Source organism: Gavia stellata, chromosome 26 (assembly GCF_030936135.1).
Source record: "Gavia stellata isolate bGavSte3 chromosome 26, bGavSte3.hap2, whole genome shotgun sequence".
In the NCBI taxonomy this organism is placed as follows: Eukaryota; Metazoa; Chordata; class Aves; order Gaviiformes; family Gaviidae; genus Gavia; species Gavia stellata.
In genome coordinates, this window is record NC_082619.1 from 6,487,655 (window position 1) to 6,506,738 (window position 19,084).

Sequence of the window (19,084 nt, forward strand, 5' to 3'; positions counted from 1 at the left end):
AATACTTCACGCGGTGCCTCCCTTGCGGTGAGGATTGAGAGGAGAATTTCTGTGCTTTTGAATTTCCCAAAGGAGTGTCCTGAGCCTGAAAAAGCCTTGCAGAAGGAGAAATGGCTTTGCAGTGCTCCTATTACTGAAGGAGCTATAAAGCCCCCCTCCCTTCATCCTTAGACAGTCAAAAAGTCTGTCTAATTGCTGCAGTAGGTACCTCCCCCAAATGTGGTAGACTTTCGCTTACTGAAAAGAAGCTGATGCAAAAATGCAAGGAAACCCCACTGAGCCAGAGGCAGGAGAAGCTCTGCCTGTGATAGCAGGTGTGTCTGTAACCAGGGAAGTCCTGTTGCTGCCGTTGATGGGCTGATCAATAGTTGATACATTTATTTTTCCCATCTCTTGTGTTTCTAGAGCAGATGGAGAGAGAGTTGTTTTTCTGGTATGTCAAAATTTGGCTGCAAAGTGATTAGCCTTAACTTTACCCCCTAACTGAACTGTATCCCTTCAGTGAGTTCCCTACAGAAGCAGGTGTAGAAGACTTCACAGGAACAGCTGTGGAGGAAGATGAGGATGAAGATGATGAAGGGGAAGAGGAGGAGGATGTGGTGGAAGACCGTGATTACTATTATGATAGCTACAAAGTTGATGATTACAATGAAGAGACCCCCACAGAGCCTAGCAACGACAAAGCTGTTTCCGAAAAAGAAGTCAGCAGCGATATGAAATGTAAGACACATTCTAGCCCACAGGCCTCTTGCTTCCTTGAGAGTATTCTTGTTGGCTGTCAGTTGGTGATAGGTTTTTGATCAAGTCAATAAATGCCACTTGGAAGTTTTATTTGCCAGATAAGTTAGCAAACAGAGGAAAGCTGATGATGCTTATGTTTCAAGTGTTGAAATTAACTCTCTAGAGCATGGGCCATATGTTTCCAGATAAACAGCCGTTCTGCTGGCAGAAAGCCCAGTGTTTGTCACATTGAACGAGCACCTCCATGAAGGTGCAGTGTTGAGTCGGAAAACCGTATCTGCGTAGGCTAATTTTGAAAAATCTTAGAGGCATTTGGGGTATGCTAAGAATTTAAAATCAGAGTTTTGGGTGATTATCTTGGATTTGGTGTTTTATACCAGTTTACGGAAAGGAAGCTAAAAGTGGTGGGCCGTACTCTGCAGAGGTGGCATAAAGGTGCCCTCTGGCCATTTAAGGGTGAGGAAGATACTTGGTGCTGCCTTAATAGCCTTTGCATAAACCCTTCTCTTTCATGAAAGAAAGTCAGCCAACACAATTGGCCCAGTTTTATTATATGAGTAATATATACTTACTGCAGTAGTAATATATACTATAGTTGCGGTAGCTTTTGTTAAGTGGTAGGTGCCATTGCAGAGGGCATCTGCTGATTGTGTGGTGCCTCAGCATTATATGATGTCCTGTACTTCACGTGTAGAAGTGTCTGCAGAGGAAGGAGGAGGGGAGAGGGAATGAAATTCAATTAGCTACAGATCACTGAATCATTGCCAGCAGTTCTTGCATCTTTTTGGTAAAATGCCAGCATGCTGCAGATAATTCTACTGCCTGAAACAAGGCTTAGCTCATATATGTGCAGGACAGATCTGCAGCTGTTGAAACAGGCTTGAAACAATGTGATTGGGGTGTCCGTTTTGGGGGTATGCACTCTTTTTTCCCCAAAGTACCGCGAACGGTTGCTAACTTCCACACCGAATCTGTTCTCTTGCCTCAAAATAACCCAGCTGCTTATATTGCCCGCTTATTGTGAAGCAGTCCACATGCCGTGGCTACCTGGAGTTTCAATATTTAGCATATAGATGTTTCAAAACTTAAAAACCTGGCAGCTGAGATTGCCATGGTGATCATGCTCCTTTTGCTTAGCCTGCCTTTTCACTTGCTCTTATACCTCGCCTTTAAGATGCGAAGTGTCTATCCAGGCAGAGTGCAGCGGAACAGGACATCTTGGAATGCTTTAAGCAGCCCTAATGGGTTTTCTTTCCATCATGTTGGTTTTACACAGTGGAGGCTCAACGACTGGGACACCCGAGGCTGGCATCAGCAAAATAGATCCTTGCTGTTTCAGCCTCTAGCTAAGGAGAAATCACTCAAGCAGATGAGAGCTCCGTGTCGAGACAACTGCTCGGGTAGCCTACTGCTGCATGTTGCTCCAAAGCACCATGTGCAGGCGCTTCCCTGAATAGCGCTGGCAGTAGCGCTGGATGATTTTGCCATGTTAAAAATCCTCCCAAAACTGACAAAAGCCCTTTGGTCGTTGAAGTAGCCATGCTGAGGCCAGTGCTAGTGCCCCAGAAGAAGGTGTGAACTAGAGCCACCGCTGCTTTGTGTAAGTCGCTCGGCGAGGCCTGTGCTCCTCACTAGCTCATGTTCTAACTCGTCTCCACACAGCTGTCTGCTCCCAGGAGGCGATGACAGGGCCCTGCCGGGCTGTGATGCCTCGTTGGTACTTCGACCCTAACAAGAGAAAATGCATTCGCTTTATATATGGAGGCTGCGGAGGCAACAGGAACAATTTTGAGTCAGAGGAGTATTGTATGGCTGTGTGTAAAAAGATGAGTAAGTCCTGCCTCCCACTGGCCCTTTTGCAGCTAGCCACTGTCTGTCTGGTGTTTGGTGTCCCCTCCTCCTTGCCTAGGTCAAGAGAGGATACATGTGTAGCTTATCCTTTTGGTTCTGGTGTCTGCAGCAGTTCTGTCTGTCCTTTTGCAGCAGTCTCCTCTTGTCTCGGCTTCTCCAGGTCTTTAGGGTGAACTTTCCTGGGGAAAGTGGCTCTCAACGTATGCTGTCTGTGCTCACCGTTGGCTTGCAGCTCTTGCTAAGGGCTTAGTTGTCCTCTTCCAGATCTATAGCAGGGACCAGGGGCTGTCTCTAACCTCTTGTCAAAACACATAACTTGCCTGTGTGTGTAACTGGCTTTTATTCCAAATATACGGAAGGAAGCGCTCGCTTTCCGCAGTCGTGTTACCGTGCATATGTTTGACCAGTCGGTCCTGAAAAGTAGGCTGCTACTCGCCGTTCTCCTGGTAGTAGGCATTTTCTTGCTATTTTATTTTGGGAACGTACCACAGAAGTAGTATAGAATTCAGATTCCCACTTTCAACTCGGTTTGAAATATGAATCATGACTCAATCCCTGCGTTTTTGAGAGCTTGAGGTTTTTGGCACGAATTTCAACTGGCTTTTATGTCAGATGATAAAACTACCAAAAACATTTTAACCTCCTTATTAATCTTATTGTTGAACTCCAGCACTTCCACTTCAGCTACCATTAAAGCCTTTTGAAAGGCTTTTTGTGTTATCTGGGGCTTGGCAGTCTGACTATACAGCCATAATCCTGTTTACAAAATGGGCTTCATGCAAGTGCTTTAGATTGGGCTGATCTAACTGAAGTGGTGAAATAAAAGATGCGGATGTCAGGAGCTTTTTGTACAAAAGTTTGTCCTGCTACAGAGGGATTTGGGGCTGGAAAGAGAGTTGTCTGTGTCCAAGCTTGGTTCAGGAATGCCACGAGCAGGCCCAGAATACAGTACTGACCTGACGTTGTCCCTTGCACGCAACAATAATGCCTAATGTTGTATATTGCCGTTATTTCATGCAGTAATCTTTTCCCCTTCTTCACTCCTCCCTCCCTAGTTAAAGGTTGGTGGATTCAGATTCATGCTAAACTCTTACCCTGTATTCATGCTAAAGTGCCAGGTAAATTTTTTTCTGAAGTATGCTGTCTTTCAATGATGTGTTGGAGGTTTTTTTCCGCCCGAATAACTAAGACGGTTGAAAGGTTGCCTTCAGTTTCCCTTTCTGCCCTCCCTCTGCTGAAGGGCGACAACGGAGTGCATCGTGTTTGCCGTAGATCCTTTCAGAAAGGGCTCTGGGATGTGTAGTTTCTAAAACTGTAGCACAGAAACTTGGTTCAGCGTTTCCTGAACTGCAGTATGTGGAGTACAGAGCCCCTGTTGTGGATTTTGCAGATGCGTGAAATTGTCAGTTCTGAAATTTTATTTCTCCCCTTGTCGAATTTGAATGTCTTAAAAGATGCAAACCGTCCAGTTTATTGGACAAGTCAATTTGTCACACTGAGCCTCCTTCTGTTGCTGTCTTGTCTAATATTATTGCCTGTTAGTCCTGCATGGTGCATCTGGTAGGGAAGGTAGGTTTGAAGTGTAAAATATCGGGTAGTGTTTTGTGCAGATTTATTGTCAAGCTCCCTAATCATATCAGTGATGTCTGGAGCCAGCTTGTCAGCGAACAGCTAATGCACAAAATGTCATTTAAACTATCCCAAGCCAATGTGGAAGGGAAGAGAAAACAAGTTCTTTATTCTGCAATCCAAGTCATTCTGTTGCTGGAGCTGAATAATGCTCGTTTCAGAACTAATGAGAAGACCGAACAGGTGCTGGTTGCCGCAGTGCATTACCGTGTTTTGGGGATGATGTAACTAACTGATGTTGTGCAGTGAATTGGCAGCTTAAAGATACCAAAATGGACTCTTGGTAGGTGGCGGTTCAATAAACGCGGCCTGCCAGATTGTTAATTATGCAGGCGTGGAGATTCCTCTCCCTACCTCTCCTTTGCAGTCCAGGATCACAGTTTTCCAAACCTCCGCTTATCCTTACCCTCTCTTTGCAGTGCCAACTGATGATGTAGATGTCTACTTTGAAACCCCCGCTGATGACAACGAACATGCCCGCTTCCAGAAGGCGAAAGAGCAGCTGGAGGTCAGACACCACAACCGCATGGACCGGGTGAGCGTCTAGCTTCAGTCATTTGTGCTGCGCTGCATAGTTGCTGCCCGTGTTTTTCTGGACAAATTGATCGTGAACTGACTTCCTTTCCAGTCTCCGGTCTTCTGCGTGTTTCTTGCGTATGACCACGCCATGGCAGTTGGATTTCATTTCTTCAGCGTGCTGCTGGGAGAGAGGAATCACTGGGGACACTTGGCTTGCTGCTCAGAGGGCTTAAGTGCTAGGTTTAAACCCCACAGCAGCTCTATCGTGCCTTCAAAACCTAGCCGGGCTGTACGAGGATCTACCTGTGAAGGCAGATTAGCTCGCAAAGATCAGACTTAAATTTGTGTCTTGTTGATGTGTTCTGTCCTTTTCTTGTCCAGGTGAAAAAGGAATGGGAGGAAGCAGAACACCAAGCCGTAAATCTCCCCAAGGCAGAAAGGCAGACTCTCATTCAGGTAAGAGTTGAAGGACCTGAAGAGGCAAGTTACTGGTGCTTGGCCTTCGTCTTCTCACTAAACTAAAGGAGAGATGCTAATATTCAAAGCCAAAAGATGACTGAGATGGAAGAACAGCTTTCCTGTTCTGTCAACAGCTGCCTTTTAGAGGAGGTTTGATTCAGTTGCGTGCTTTGTTCTTAAAGCTGGAGATGATCCGATACTGTGCCAGGTCCTTTCCTAAGCCCAGTAGTGGGAGGCTATCTCACCCCTCAAGCATTGCGACAGCAGAACCAAATTGTAACTTCAGACCTTTGGCCTGTTTTGCACTAACCAGTGGCCTCACAGCCCAGTTCGCATTGGCCCTGACTCTCTGGACACACATTTCCTGTTTGGGCAGACTTAGTGAAAACCACTTAGGCAGCAGATAAAGCTGGTTTGCTGCCAAAATGCCAATCTTGTGCCTTATGAGGAGAGTTCAGTTAGACGGTGAAGTTAAATCAGGGATATTCTCAGTATGGGATCGTTAGGGACAGGCTTTTCTGGCAGTGACAGCTATATGAAGTTCCCTCAAAACAATATACAACTAAAGTGACCGACTTTTAAGCCCACTTTGGATTTTACCCTGGAGCACAGTTTTCTCTCTGCATTTTTTAACATAAGCCGCTGTAAGTCCAAAAGAGTTTTCCATCACCTCTGTTGAAACATAACAATGCTTAATGGACTTTTCTGGCTCGTTTGGAGATGTGAGTTATGGCCTTTCTAATAGAATATATAGGGATTTGATCTGAAGGCATGCTGATGAAAAATCCCCTATGCAATACCTTTGTAAACTTTTTAAAATTCAGATTCATGGCTCTAGGCTGAAGGGATCTGTTCTGTTTCCATATTGCGCGGTTGAGGGAAAGAGTTAATACTGTGCCATTCGTGTTCAGTACAGTCTGGATCTCCCAACTTGAACATGATCTTTATCTGCAAGGCTATGTGCCTGCTTCAGGCCTTTGAAATGGGTTGTGAAGGAAGTTTGGAAGGCAAATTGTCGCTATTGGATTTGCGAAGATGAAATCTGCATCAACATCTGTCAGTGCCCTTCTCTCCTAGTGTAAATGCCTAGGACATGCAATGTGACAGGCTCCATTTGTTCCCAGGAGTTATGTGACAGACAGTAGGTGACCCTGATGCATGTGGCGCATTTCATGCAGACTCCTTTCTTTGTTCCAGCACTTCCAGGCAATGGTGAAATCTCTGGAGAAAGAGGCAGCAAGTGAGAAGCAGCAGCTTGTGGAAACTCACCTGGCTCGTGTGGAAGCCATGTTGAATGATCGCCGTCGGATTGCTCTGGAGAACTACCTGGCTGCCCTGCAGGCCGACCCGCCGCGGGTGAGTTTCTTTGCAACGAATTTTGAGAATAGGGTAGCACTGGGTGGGGTGGCACGTGGGAACGGCTTGGCAAGATGACTGTCTGTGACTTGCCGGGGCAGAAGCTGGGAATAGGTTCACAGTAAAGCTTTCTCCATCGTGGTGGTTTGTGCTGAAGACCGAGCGGCGGGTCTCCTAATTGACTCACTTTACTCTCTGCCTGGTTAAAAAACCCTCGGCTTTGTTTAGTGTTCATAAGGCATAGTGTTCTGAGTCAAACAGACTTAATTTAAAAAGAAAATATCTAAGAGGTTAGCGCAGGTGATTGATCTGCCCAGTAACAAAGCAGGCTCACATCTGAAGTGCTGTATTTCAGCTGTGAGTTTTATTTGAATCAAATGGATTTGAACTCTTCCCCTCCTCGAATCCTGCAGCCTCACCGCATCCTGCAAGCTCTGAAGCGCTATGTTCGTGCTGAGAACAAGGACCGTCTGCACACCATCCGCCATTACCAGCACGTCCTGGCAGTTGACCCAGAAAAGGCTGCACAGATGAAATCTCAGGTATAAGAATGTTTCTATCAAGGGAGGCATTGTTACCCAGCCCTGGCTGTCGGAGACTCCAGAAGCCGTGCGTCAAGTCCTCACGCTAATTTGCTGGGTACTATAGCAACTTCTCATACTTGGGCAGAGATCTCCCGTTCTGTATGCATAGTGCCTGTCACCAGATACGCTGTCTGTACGATTTTCCTTGGTGCTTGACTCGGTGTTAAAAAATGGAACGCTGGTTTTAGCCATGAATTTTTGTTGGTCACAATGAAGAGTCTAGGGGTTTAGAATTAGTTCGGTATCATTTTTGTGTTTCCTTTTGTCAAACACCCATGGAGTTATTTGCTGGGGACTTGGTCATCCTTGAACAGACTTCCTTATTTATTTCAAGACCTGGTGCCTATTTGTTCCTTTCATTAGGCTCGTTCTTCACGATGCCTGTGTTTTGGGGTTGTGGGAATTCTCTTGTGCCTCTGCAGAGTTATTGCCTTGTTTCCAAAGGGTAAGATATAATTCTTGCCAAGCACTTGATCATCATTGTTAGCTTTATTAGAAAGTCTGTTTTGATGAGTTTACTTTGTGCTCTTGCAATATGTTTTACTCCTGAACAGCCAGAAAGTAATTTTCCTTCTGCTGAGTAGCGCATGTGAATGTGCTGCATCAAGTGGATGTCAAACCTGGCCATTGTACTTGAAAGAGTAGTTGGAGATATTACACAAATCTTTTGAATTACGTCCTGATACTTGTTTTTACAACCCGCTTTTAAAATGGTGAAAGATGTACTGAAAGGCCTAAGATTCAAATTAAGAATGGTCTGTTAACACTGAAAGGTCTGCTCATAAGGGTATGTCCTTCCGCAAGTTCAGAGAGAAGCAGAGAGAACTGACTGTGCAGTCCCAGCCGTAGGAATGTAATCTGTGTTTTACCAGTCCCAGTTTACCAGGGAAAAAATGCTTGATTACTTGGCTCTATAACCAGTAGATTGAAATATCATGGTTTAAGAGTAAGACAGGGACTGGAGTCTTTTACTGTCTCCTCTGGTGAGGTGTGTGTGGAGTAGTGTTGCAGTGATTTTCTAGAAGTGAACCTCACACTTGGAGGTGCCGGGTCCCATGGGTTTCCTGTTGTTTCTGGGTGCTAGCGGGTGTACCTTCAACGCTTGTCGCTCGGGTTGTCTGCCACCGATTCTGTGATTCTTATTAAGCTGCACATCCTCAGAAAGAGCGGTAGCAATTGTGGTATTTACAAGCTGATGTTGGGCTTGTGATGCGGAATGTGTGGTAGCGTTTTCAGAGGCAGCTTAGCATATCGAGCACAGTCCACCCTGACCCTTTGTTCTGATGCTGCCAAAGCCCAAGAGAGAGTGTGTGAACTGCATTCTTAAGCTGAAACCTAAACAGTCCTTAATTCATTCTGAAGGCTGCAGTGTCAACAAATCGACATGGGAGGGATGTGGGTGGTACAGTTCAATTTCCATTTGCTTTACTTTTCAGATGCACTTTAAGCTCCTCAATCGATTCTCTTGATTGACAAGCTGCCACATGTAAAATTAAATTGCTTTCATCCTTGCTCTTAAAGGTCAGGTACACGTCAGATTGTAAAACGGGTCCATTCAGGTCCTTAGCTTTTTCCAACACCTGGCCGTCCATATAAATGTTTTTCTTGGTCTGCATGATCCCTGATTATGCAGCACCCTCTTCAGGTCAGGCTTGACTTCACCAGTGAATTTAATATGCTAGGGAAGAGCGATATGAGGTTGCGTAGAGTTTGAATTTATTTCTCAAACGAAGGGAGAATGCTGTTGCCAGGGGATGGGGGTCGTGGCTGTAAGACAAATGTAATGCCACCGTTGTTCTGAAAGGCACCTTTGTTCCGAAAGCAGAGTTGATAAATAATGTTGTCTGCTCCCTTCGCGTCTATCTTTTCTAGTATTCAGGAACGATAATCCATTTAATAAAGCACTTGCTTGTAGCTGCTGCAGGAAGTGAATTATGACCGTATCTGGCGTATGGGAAATACTAGCTTCAGTGTTACCAGTGGAGAGAGAGCCGGTTACAGCAGGAGTCAGCTGAATCCTCTCTCTCACCCCCAACCTTTCCCAAAATACTGAGAGAGCCATGTACAAATGGCCAGTTCCAGTGAAGCGTGACATGTTAGAGAGCATCAGTCAGAGAATTGGACTAGATGGACCTGTGTCCCATTCTATTGTCCATCATGGCAGATCCACCGGTAGTAGATACTTCATTAAACAAGTGATGTACCAGTACCAGTCAGTGACTGACAGTCTTTGCTTCCTCCAACACGCTCTTGTACATCTGCAGGTGATGACACATCTCCATGTGATTGAGGAGCGGATGAATCAAAGCTTGTCTCTGCTCTACAAGGTGCCATATGTGGCTGAAGAAATCCAGGATGAGATTGGTGAGCGTCTCCGTGTGCCAGCTCTTGTGCCACCGTGTTAGACTACAAGCTTTTATATCAAGTGAAGTGGGCTCCAGAAAGATTGCTAGCTCCTTTGAGGGGATGCCCTCAACAGCAAGCACTTGGGCTTAGGCTTAGGTACCGTAGGGCAGATTGTCTCAGTTTTGCAACACAGCCAGTCAGAATAGCTAGTTCCTAAGAACTTTCACTGTCCGTTTAAAAAAAAAAAAAAGTCAACAACATTCAGAATAGCAAAGCTCTCTTAAAGGGAGATGAAAAAGATCCACAAAAAAAGCAGCTGCTTTCCCGCTTTACAGGAGTTTAATCCCGTCTTGCCAAAACCTCTTGCCACATCAAACCTCTTGGCCGTTATTTGTATGTATTTCTAGCTAACGCGTTTACTGAGAATTCCAGATGAGACTTCAGAGCATGCAAGATAAGATAACCTGGCAGCCCCGAACAGTGTTCCCCTGCAGCCCTGCCTCAGCTAGGTTCAAACCATCTGCCCCTTTCTGTTCCTGCCAGGCTTCATGCGGTTTGTGTAATATTTCCTCTTACTCCTTTCAGATGAGCTGCTTCAGGAACAGCGTGCAGACATGGATCAGTTCACATCCTCCATTTCTGAATCCCAGGTGGATGTCAGAGTGAGCTCTGAGGAAAGTGAAGAAATTCCCCTGGAGGGCAAACCTTTCCGTCCGTTCCAGGTGAAAACCTTCCCAGCCTTGCCTGAAAGCGAAGGTATGTGGAACTGGAAATTGGGTTCACTGGCTTTACAAAAATGTAGGGGCTTTTTCTTAGCCGGTAGGCTCAGCTCGGTGGCCCAGAAAGCTCCATCCCTTTGGGTGATTTAAGAGTAAAGCAGTCGCCCCAGCTGTACCCCTTAGACTCTGTCCGTTGGAAAGAGGCAGTGCTGCTAGTAATTTGCACCGAGCTGCTGTCTTGATTTTCCCATTCTTCTCTTTGCAAAATTGTTTTATCTCTTTCCACTTTGCAGGGAGTGTTAAATTTTTACTGGGTGGCTTGACTCTGGAATTGATTTGCAGTCTGTAACCAAAACGCTCTCATGTAATGTTAAGTCTTTGTGCTGTGATCTGCTGAAGGGCTGCAGGAATTCTCTTTAGTTTTTTTTTTAAATAGATATCTATTTTTTGTATCGTCGGGTGTTGACAGCTGGTGTGTGCATGTGTATGTATTTTAAAAATGCTTGAACAGAGTCCTGAGCTTAAAGAAAGCTGTAGACTAAAAGCCTTTCCCAGGGTCTGAGTCAGAAATCATGCGCAAGCCTTTTTTCCTTTCTCTCTTAATCTCCTTTCTCTGCTATTTTTGTTTTTGTTTTCCCTCTTGCTAGATCCTCAGCCGGATTTGTACCATCCAATGAAAAAAGGTTGGTTCTAAGCTGCTCCCTCACAGTGCTTTCGATCACTCTCCTACCTTCTCAGTGTGTTTGATAGCTTCATTTTAGTTTCATGCTCACCTTTATTTTCATTTCCCTGCTCTCATTTAGATCAGTAACTTTCAATTTTGCTTGTTTAGGCCTGGTGTTAAAGAAATGAGCTAGTCTGAGCGTCTAACTGATTGTGTATGTTCCTCTCTGATGGGCTCACAAGGTGTCTCAGAGTGCGCAGAGTAGCATTTTGCTCTCGAGAAATGCGGGCGTAGCAGTCTATCTGCAACCGTGCAGTACTTTGCATCCCTCTATGTGTACTCGTGTTCGACACTTCTCAAAATAAACCTTGCGATGTTGATGGTAAATGGTCTAGAGGCTCTTCTGCCTGCCGTGGAATTTGTCCTTACCACCCGATGACAGCAGTAAACTAGGAATGAGAGAGCTGCAGCAGACAGAGGCTGTGTTTCCCGGCTAAATGTCCTCATAGGTATTACAGAGTGCAGCTGTTCTGGGACAGATAAATTAGGAGATTCCTTCTTTGTGTTTGTGGTCTCCTCAGCATCACCTGTTCACACGTGACATCTCTCCGTACTAGCAAAGTCCTGTGTGATTATCCGTTTCTCCTTTAGCTCGTTATTAACTCAGTGCCTGGCTAAAAAGGGGCTGCCTGAGCTTTAAGAGCGGCATGGAAATAGTGGCATTAAATGAAATCCTCTGTTAGCGATACGGTCTCAGGTAAAGATCAGGCCTGGCTGATCTGCTACCACAGGATCTAGTCCCTGAAGTCGAAATGGAAGGCTAATTCCTAAAATGCTTTTGCAGAGCAGTGGTACATGGGCTGTGGGGGGGGAGTAAACCGGGCATTTTATCTGCCTTTGGTTCCAAATAAATTGTGCAGAATATCGAAGGAGAGCAAAGGATTTTGCTAATAACCATTTAATATGAACACAAATAGTTTTGTGACATGGTGAAGGCCAGATAGCTTGAAACTATTCTCATTATCAGCATTTCCCTACAAATGTGAGTCACCTTCATCCCTCTTGTGGAACAGTGTACAGCTAATTCAGTGTACTGACTGCTCTGGAAAGAACTGGGACAGCCTTTAGTCTGGTGTGTGGTGTTTTTTTTTTTTTTTTTTTTTTTGACAACTGCTTTGTTGACTTAAAGGTGATAAATATAGGCTGATTCTCCCTGTTTGGGTAGATGGAAGAGTTTCTGATGACTTGGGGACAAGACTATATCCTGCACTTGCCCCTTCTCTCCTTGCCCTTTTCATTTCACGAGGGCTGCTAGGGAGTTTGGGCGGGGGGTGTTGTGCGTGTGTGTGAGGTTTTTTTTTCCCTGGGAAGTATATAATCTAAACTGTGCCTTTGAGCTACGTAGAACTGGGTCTGTTATTTGGTACAGCACTCTGTGACAAATAGCAAAGCTCAGTGCCGCAGCTGAACTCCCAGCCCTGGAGACTATGCTATGTTGGCTCCTGAGAATTGAGTAAAGCAGCCATAGGCCAAAAGCTGACACAGGAGTTCTCTAAAAACTATTTGTGGCTAGTCTCTCCAGAAAATCCCAATCATTGACTTTCACAATAACACGACCTGCTTCAACAGCCATGAGAAGTCAGACTGGCAGTCTTGGTCGTGCTTGGAATCTGATTACTGTCTCCAAAGAAGCGTACAGGAAAAGGGGATGCACTAAAACCTGAGATGCTTCTTTTGGGAGGAGTTGGAGTGAAACATTAGTTTCTTTGGCATTTTCAGGCAGTAAAAGCTTGTCACTGTACAAACTTGCCTCGGGGCCAACTAGCCTTTCCTTGCATCTCATCAAGGAACATGCTGCCAATTTCAGCAGCAGTTGACATAATGTCTTAGGCAACCTGCAAGCTCAGCAGCTTGTGGAGAGGTGTATGCAATCACCGGCGAAGTGTTAAGTGCTGTATTAATGTTTCCCCCACCTCATGCTCCTCGTTGGAGAGGCCTCGCTGCAGCTTTGAGGCACCGCTGTCCTCCTGCTTTTGCATGAAGGAGGCATAGGTGTTGTGAAGGACATTACGTTGTCCTTACTGATCATAGAAAACTCTAACTTGCTATGTTATGTTAGGTCTGAGTATCTTGCATCAGGCTCTTCTGTTATTGATCTGATCTATTTATAAATGCTTCAGATGAAAACAGTTTATGCAGAGCAGCCGCCTTCTGTTAATTGATATTCTTCTCTTGAGCCTATGCTAGTTTCAGCCTAGAAATGGGTGAGTGATGTTCTGGGACAAAGGCTAGTGTAGTTCTTTGCTCCTCCCTTGCCCTGGGATTTATTGTTTCTGGGCTTGTGCCAGATATGGGACAGCAGCTCATTACAGAGCCGCGCTGGGTGACCTTGAAATTCTCATTCCCGAGGCGCTTGCTGATGCGCTCGATTTCAAAAGAATGGGCGATGCTGACCGTGCGGTTGAAAGCCTTCCCTGCATGCTGGCTCTCAGCAGAGGGGAGATGCGTACTTCCGTCACGGGGGTCACGGTGAGGTGGTGGTGACCCATGGTGACATTTGCAGAAAGGAACTGCGCGCTCACAATTTGTGTTATATGTTGCCTTGGACCTTCTAACAGCAGCATGTAACAGTATGGTATTTCTGGATTTACTCTTCAGCCTGTTTTTGGTGAGTCCTGTCTGCTCCTCTCATTGCCACCTCATTTCCCTTCATTAACAGAATCCCCCCCAATCACTTGTCACTGTAGCATAGCTTATGAGCTCCCCTTCTGACACAACAGCATGAAGACAGATTAATAATCAGCGGTCCATGCGGTTAAACACGCTAGCCATGGCAGCTCTACAGAGAGTAGGTAACCCTTCCTCAAGGTCACTGAGGGCTGACTAACGGTCCCTGCCTTGCTCTCTTGGTGCAGGTTCTGGCATGACTGAGTTGGATGGGCTGATTGGCGCTGAAGAAAAAGTGATTAACAGCAAGAACAAAGTGGATGAAAATGTGGTGAGCCCTCTACCTTTATTTTGTACAGCAAAGCCTGCCGTGGACACTAATTAATGGCAGTGGCTTATTTCCACGTCCCCTTCCTGCTTACAGAATGTCACTGTATTCATTATCCATATGGTGTGGGGGAGTCGGTTTTCTGACTACCGTAGGCTCTTAATACTGATTAGCATCAGAAGGGTGGGAGGGTGAGGGAAGGAGAGAGATCTAGATCTTTGGCAGTCTGAGCTGGAGAAGTGTCTGATTTAGTAACTGCTTTCCCAAGCAGAGACCCTTTGAATACGCCTTTATTTTAGCTAGGTAGCTTGCTGTCTGAATACACCAAATGCGGGTGTGTTCCATCTGTCTTCCCACCTATTTTTCACGGCAAGAAAGGCCTTACCACCTTCTGAAGGTGAGCGACCCACTAGGTATTAGCTCTGTTTACAGTGTAGAGAATTCGCTAGGTCTGAGCGGCAGCCAACTTGCCTCAGTTCCCTGGGTTTAAAAAAAAAAAAAATTCGACTTTTGAGAGTTTCCTTTCAAAATTGTTTTAAAGCCACAGGTTAGATCTGACACGACAGAAATGCTGTGTCCGAGGCAAGTGCCTGGTTCTTTAGTTTGAGGTAGTCTGGGCATCCGCGTGGTTGCAGTACTAACTCAGGTGGCTTTAAAAGTTGGGAACATCCCACGCTGTTGAGGGCAGGGAAAAGATGGTAGGTGGTTCTGAGCCTTCGCTACTATGCATTAAAGGTCTCTCGTCTGCTGCCGTGTTCTTTCCCCCACCTGTTTTGTATGGCTCCTTTCATAAAACGTTTTTGTGACTGTTTTCAGGTAATTGATGAAACCCTTGATGTGAAGGAAATGATTTTCAATGCAGAGCGTGTCGGTGGGCTGGTGGACGAGCCGGTACGTACGTGGCTGCCGAGGCTAGCCGAGTGATGGGCGAATTCCTAAAGCTGGATTTCGGTTCCTGTGTCTTACTGAATGCCAGGGGTTCGGTGCCGTGACACTGCTCTGGGAGGTCATGCAGTATAACGCAGTACAGCATTTCTGCATAAAGATGTAAACAGGAAACGCACAGAGATGCTAACCTGACTCTTTTGTTGCAAAAGTGTTTTGTGGGATAGGAAAGCGGTGTGGGTCAGTGCCCGTCCAGAATGCCCAAGTGGGGAAAACAGTTGTGTGTTCATTATCCTTTTGGCGAAATATTTAGAGGTGAAATATTTACACTGTCCAGCATAATCAGTCATGTCTTGATACCGCAGATGGTTGGAAGACCTTATTGGTGGCCGCCTCTTAGGTTTGCCTTTAGTAGCGCATCTCCCGCATCGCTCTTCCTCTACCCGCTCCGTTGTTTTCTTCCCTCCAGGATAATGACAACTCCCTTCGCGATGACTTCAGTTTCAGCAGCAGCGCCCTTATTGGTCTGTTGGTGATTGCTGTTGCCATAGCTACCGTTATAGTCATCAGCTTGGTGATGCTGAGGAAGAGGCAGTATGGGACCATCAGCCATGGAATTGTGGAGGTGAGAAACGACTCCTGCTCCATAACGGAGGATGGAAATAGTCAGCATTGAGTCACATGTTGTGTGTAGGGGCGAAGATGGCAGTAGCTGCCAAGCCATCAACTGCTCTGCTTCTAGCTAGATGGGACTTAACTCTGGAGATGCTGATATTGCCATCGCTTATTTATTAATATGCAGGTATCGGTCGTCGGCGTGCCATGCTGGGACCTGTCACTTCACAGTTGTATTCGCTTATCGCAAGGGATTCCATTAGGCTTCCCTGTCTGGCTCAGGGTAGGATTTAGCAGTAAATGAGCTTTTCAGGCGATATCTTTAGCAGGGGAGTAAGTCAGTCAATCTGTAGCAATTTGTCCTCCCAACTAACGTAACAACTGTTAAGACGGCGCGATGGGCTGAATGCTGAGAAGCGGTGCTTTCTTCTTCCTTCTGCTCCCAACGTGCGCGTTTCTGATGACAACTTAATGGAGCCCGGAGAAAGCTGCATTTCCCCTTTGCCCGACCGATGCGGGAAATCGTAACGACCTCTTTAACGAGAGGAGCGGGTCCCAAATTTGTAACGTCAGCGAACTTGTTAGCGATTTGTGGAGAACATCCCCAAAGAGGCATGGGCAGGCAAGGAGGCATTAGCACCCGAACGAGGAACTGTGCTAAGCAAATTAGTTTTTGTGGCTTACCTTTTTTTCTTGCTGCTTGCCGCGGTATTTATCCAGCGTTTGTCTGCCAGCTCTTGTTAGTATGAAGTAAGGCCTTTGACCAGTAACCGGCTGTTCTTTCTAAAGGTTGACCCGATGCTTACCCCAGAAGAGCGGCATCTGAGCAAGATGCAAAACCATGGCTATGAGAACCCGACTTACAAATACCTGGAGCAGATGCAGATATAAAAGAGATGAAGATACAGTAGCCCTGACCGGGAAAGGAGCAGGGCAGAGGGCCAAAGGGGTCCAGCGTTTTGGATCAACTACTGACCAACAGTTGCTTCGAGAGGACTTCATCTTACATTCAGAACTCCTGGATCATTAAGACTATAATTACTACTGTAGAGTTGCAATTTCCATTCTTTTAAATGGGTGAAGAAATGATAATATAACAATATGATATATAAATCTCCTTAAATGGGAAAAATGGATCTATTGCAGATATTTGACTGAGATGTAGTTTTCTTTTTTTTTTAAATAATCTGAAAAATACCAGTTCCGTTGTACTGTTGTCTGATACAAGCTCTATATATATAAAATGGGAAATGTTGATTTTTATTTCTGATAGACCACCTGTATATCGAGGGTCACTTGTACCAGCCCGCCTTGTAAAAAGGAGACAGTTGTGGCTCTTCAGTCATTTTGGCTTTTATATATAAAGCAGTATTCTTTTTTCTTTTTTTTCTTTTTTTTTTTTAAAGTGAATTTTGCTGGGAGTTGCAAAGAGATTAATTTAGGAATAGGAACTATGACAACATAAGGAAGGAAGCAATTGGGAATGGTAACTAACACAAATCCTAAGAAAAAGAAAAAAAAAAAAAAAAGAAAAAACCCATCCTCATATGCCAGTGATGTGCACCCTGCTGCTTAGCAGTTTGGGCTCTAGGAATCGAGACTCCCTGGAGGCAAGGAGTTAAAAGGCTTCTAGCATCTCTGTTTATAGTTATTCTAGTGGAATGTTAGAACATGGTTTGTGCATACTGGGGTCTGCACATTCCCCTTCCAGATTCAGTTCTGCTCTAGAGTTGGAAGTTCCTGGTCTTGAATTTAAATCCTCCGTTCTGAACCAGTTTCCTTCAGTACTCACCTGGCATTAACAGCCCCCTTTGCTACTACTTTCTAATTTTCCCCAACTCTCCTGCCTCACCAACATGGTAAGTAGTTAAAAGACGCGGGTTTTTGAGCCTTTGCATCTCTTTTGGCGATCTTGGGCCATAGGCACGGCTTTGGGTGTTTGCCCAGAAATGACAAATCACTGCAATAATCAGTACCTTGGGAGCTGATGAACGTGGGCTTCACTTTAACTGGGGTTAAAACAGGAGTTCACTTAACTGGGGTTAAGAGGGGGGTAAGTTGGGAAAGGGATACTGCCTGCTTTAAGGGAAATTGGATGCATAGGCCCTGAGAAGAACGAAGGGGTATTGTTCCACTCGCCATCACGTCTTCGTAATGCTTGTATAGTTGGTGTTAATGCTCACGGCTTTTTTAAATCTGGAGGTTCTGGTAACCTGTGGTGTATTTTTTCTATTTTTCCTGTGACTTTATTTTTTCTTCCCCCTTCCGTGTCTCTTCCCACTATGCACAGATTTACCTGCAAACTCCTTAGTGTGGTCTGTGGGGAATGTACAAAGTTTAAACACATCAATAAACACTTTAACTTCCAGATCGTTTCTTCTCTTTATTCACGGGCTCGCTTAAGTTTCTCTCTCCCACCGTGTCCTTGCCAAACCTGCGGAGACCTTTCCCCGCCTTTTTGTCCACCTCTGCTTCGGCGAGAAGGAATGTGTTGGTATTGAGAACGTCTAGCTGTGCCCAGAGTCTTTTGTGGTACTTCCAGATCCTGCTGACCTTTGCAGAGAGAAGGAGACGCGATACTAAACCAACACCCGGGACTCCCTGAACAACGTCACGTCCTCACGCTGCAGCCATTAAGACGCTGGAGCGCTGGTCAGTTAGAGCTGTGGCTGCTGTTTGTCATCTGGCTGGCCATAGAAGACCTCACGAGTGGTTTGGCGGTGGTAAAAATGCCGGAACCACTCCCTGGATGAAGGCGGCCGCTGGCACGGCTTCTCAGAGTGAGCAGAGCCAAAGCGCTCTGCAAAAGCAAGCTGTTCCTGCCGCTCGGCCATCCACCTGCACTTCCTAGCCAGCTGTAGGAGCAGGTCCAGGTGGTGAGGAAGGGGATTTGGGTAGCACGGCGATTGCGCCGGCTTCGCGCTCGGAGCCTGTATGGCCCGCGAGCCTTAGGAATAGGGTTGGACAGCAGAAGGGGAAATCTTCAGATTCATAAGTAAGAGGGCGTAGAAAAAGACAGGCCTCAAACAGTGACAGAGTTTCCTTAAATGCTTCCTGCTGTGGATGGCCAGATCTGAAGTACTTTGAAGACATAAAGAGCCCGGGGCAGTAATTGGCTAACTATGGTTAGCGTTTACTGTATCGCTTCTGATGTTTTTGTTTTACAAAGGGAAGTAACTTGACTGTTTGGTTTAACTTTCTCCTCCAGAACGCCTAAAACTAACAGCCTGTAAAGCTCACGGCTGTTTCTGCTGCTGTATGTCATTCCTCTTCTGTTTTCCTTCTTTGAAGTGTGACCTCGAACGCAGATCCCTCCCCTCTCACGTCTCGTTCAAGTGATCGAAGAGTCATTGCCGTTTGAACGCTGTTTTAGGAGGCCAAGAGACAGAATTAATCTTCCTTCGCATTGATCTGAGCGGTTCCCAATAGGTCTAAATGAAGAGGGGGAGAGGAGGTAAGAGGAAAGATGAAAGCTTAGCAATTTCGAATAGGAAACAATTGCGTGTCCTGTTTCTCCTTAAACGTGGGCTCCTCGGTTCCACTGGAACTTCCACGTTCTGGTTAAATTATTCAGACTCTGCAGGAAAGAACAGATGCTGTCCTAGAAACTGCCGTCTGTTGGCTTGTCACAACTACTTGGGAAAGGGTTTTGATTTTAGAGCTGTAAATTTCATTTAAATGATGCCGGAGCAAACGTTCAGTCCAAAGCTGTTTCTTGAAC

At 45.6% G+C, this 19,084-nt stretch overlaps 1 protein-coding gene across 2 annotated transcripts in view; it reads left to right on the forward strand.

The window, feature by feature from the left end:
* APLP2 (amyloid beta precursor like protein 2) overlaps positions 1-17,731 on the forward strand; it is a 48,194-nt gene extending 30,463 nt beyond the window's left edge. The window contains exons 6-18 of one of the 2 annotated variants that reach the window (XM_059829781.1): positions 503-720; positions 2,404-2,571; positions 4,641-4,756; positions 5,122-5,196; positions 6,397-6,555; positions 6,969-7,097; positions 9,404-9,503; positions 10,071-10,241; positions 10,852-10,887; positions 13,784-13,866; positions 14,680-14,754; positions 15,218-15,373; positions 16,153-17,731. In XM_059829781.1, the coding sequence (XP_059685764.1) occupies positions 503-720; positions 2,404-2,571; positions 4,641-4,756; positions 5,122-5,196; positions 6,397-6,555; positions 6,969-7,097; positions 9,404-9,503; positions 10,071-10,241; positions 10,852-10,887; positions 13,784-13,866; positions 14,680-14,754; positions 15,218-15,373; positions 16,153-16,254 (1,588 nt within the window). In that variant the 3' untranslated portion in view covers positions 16,255-17,731. The remainder of the gene's footprint in view (positions 1-502; positions 721-2,403; positions 2,572-4,640; positions 4,757-5,121; positions 5,197-6,396; positions 6,556-6,968; positions 7,098-9,403; positions 9,504-10,070; positions 10,242-10,851; positions 10,888-13,783; positions 13,867-14,679; positions 14,755-15,217; positions 15,374-16,152) is intronic. The other variant, XM_059829782.1, reaches the window with a different exon arrangement.
* The last annotated feature ends 1,353 nt before the right edge of the window (positions 17,732-19,084 follow it).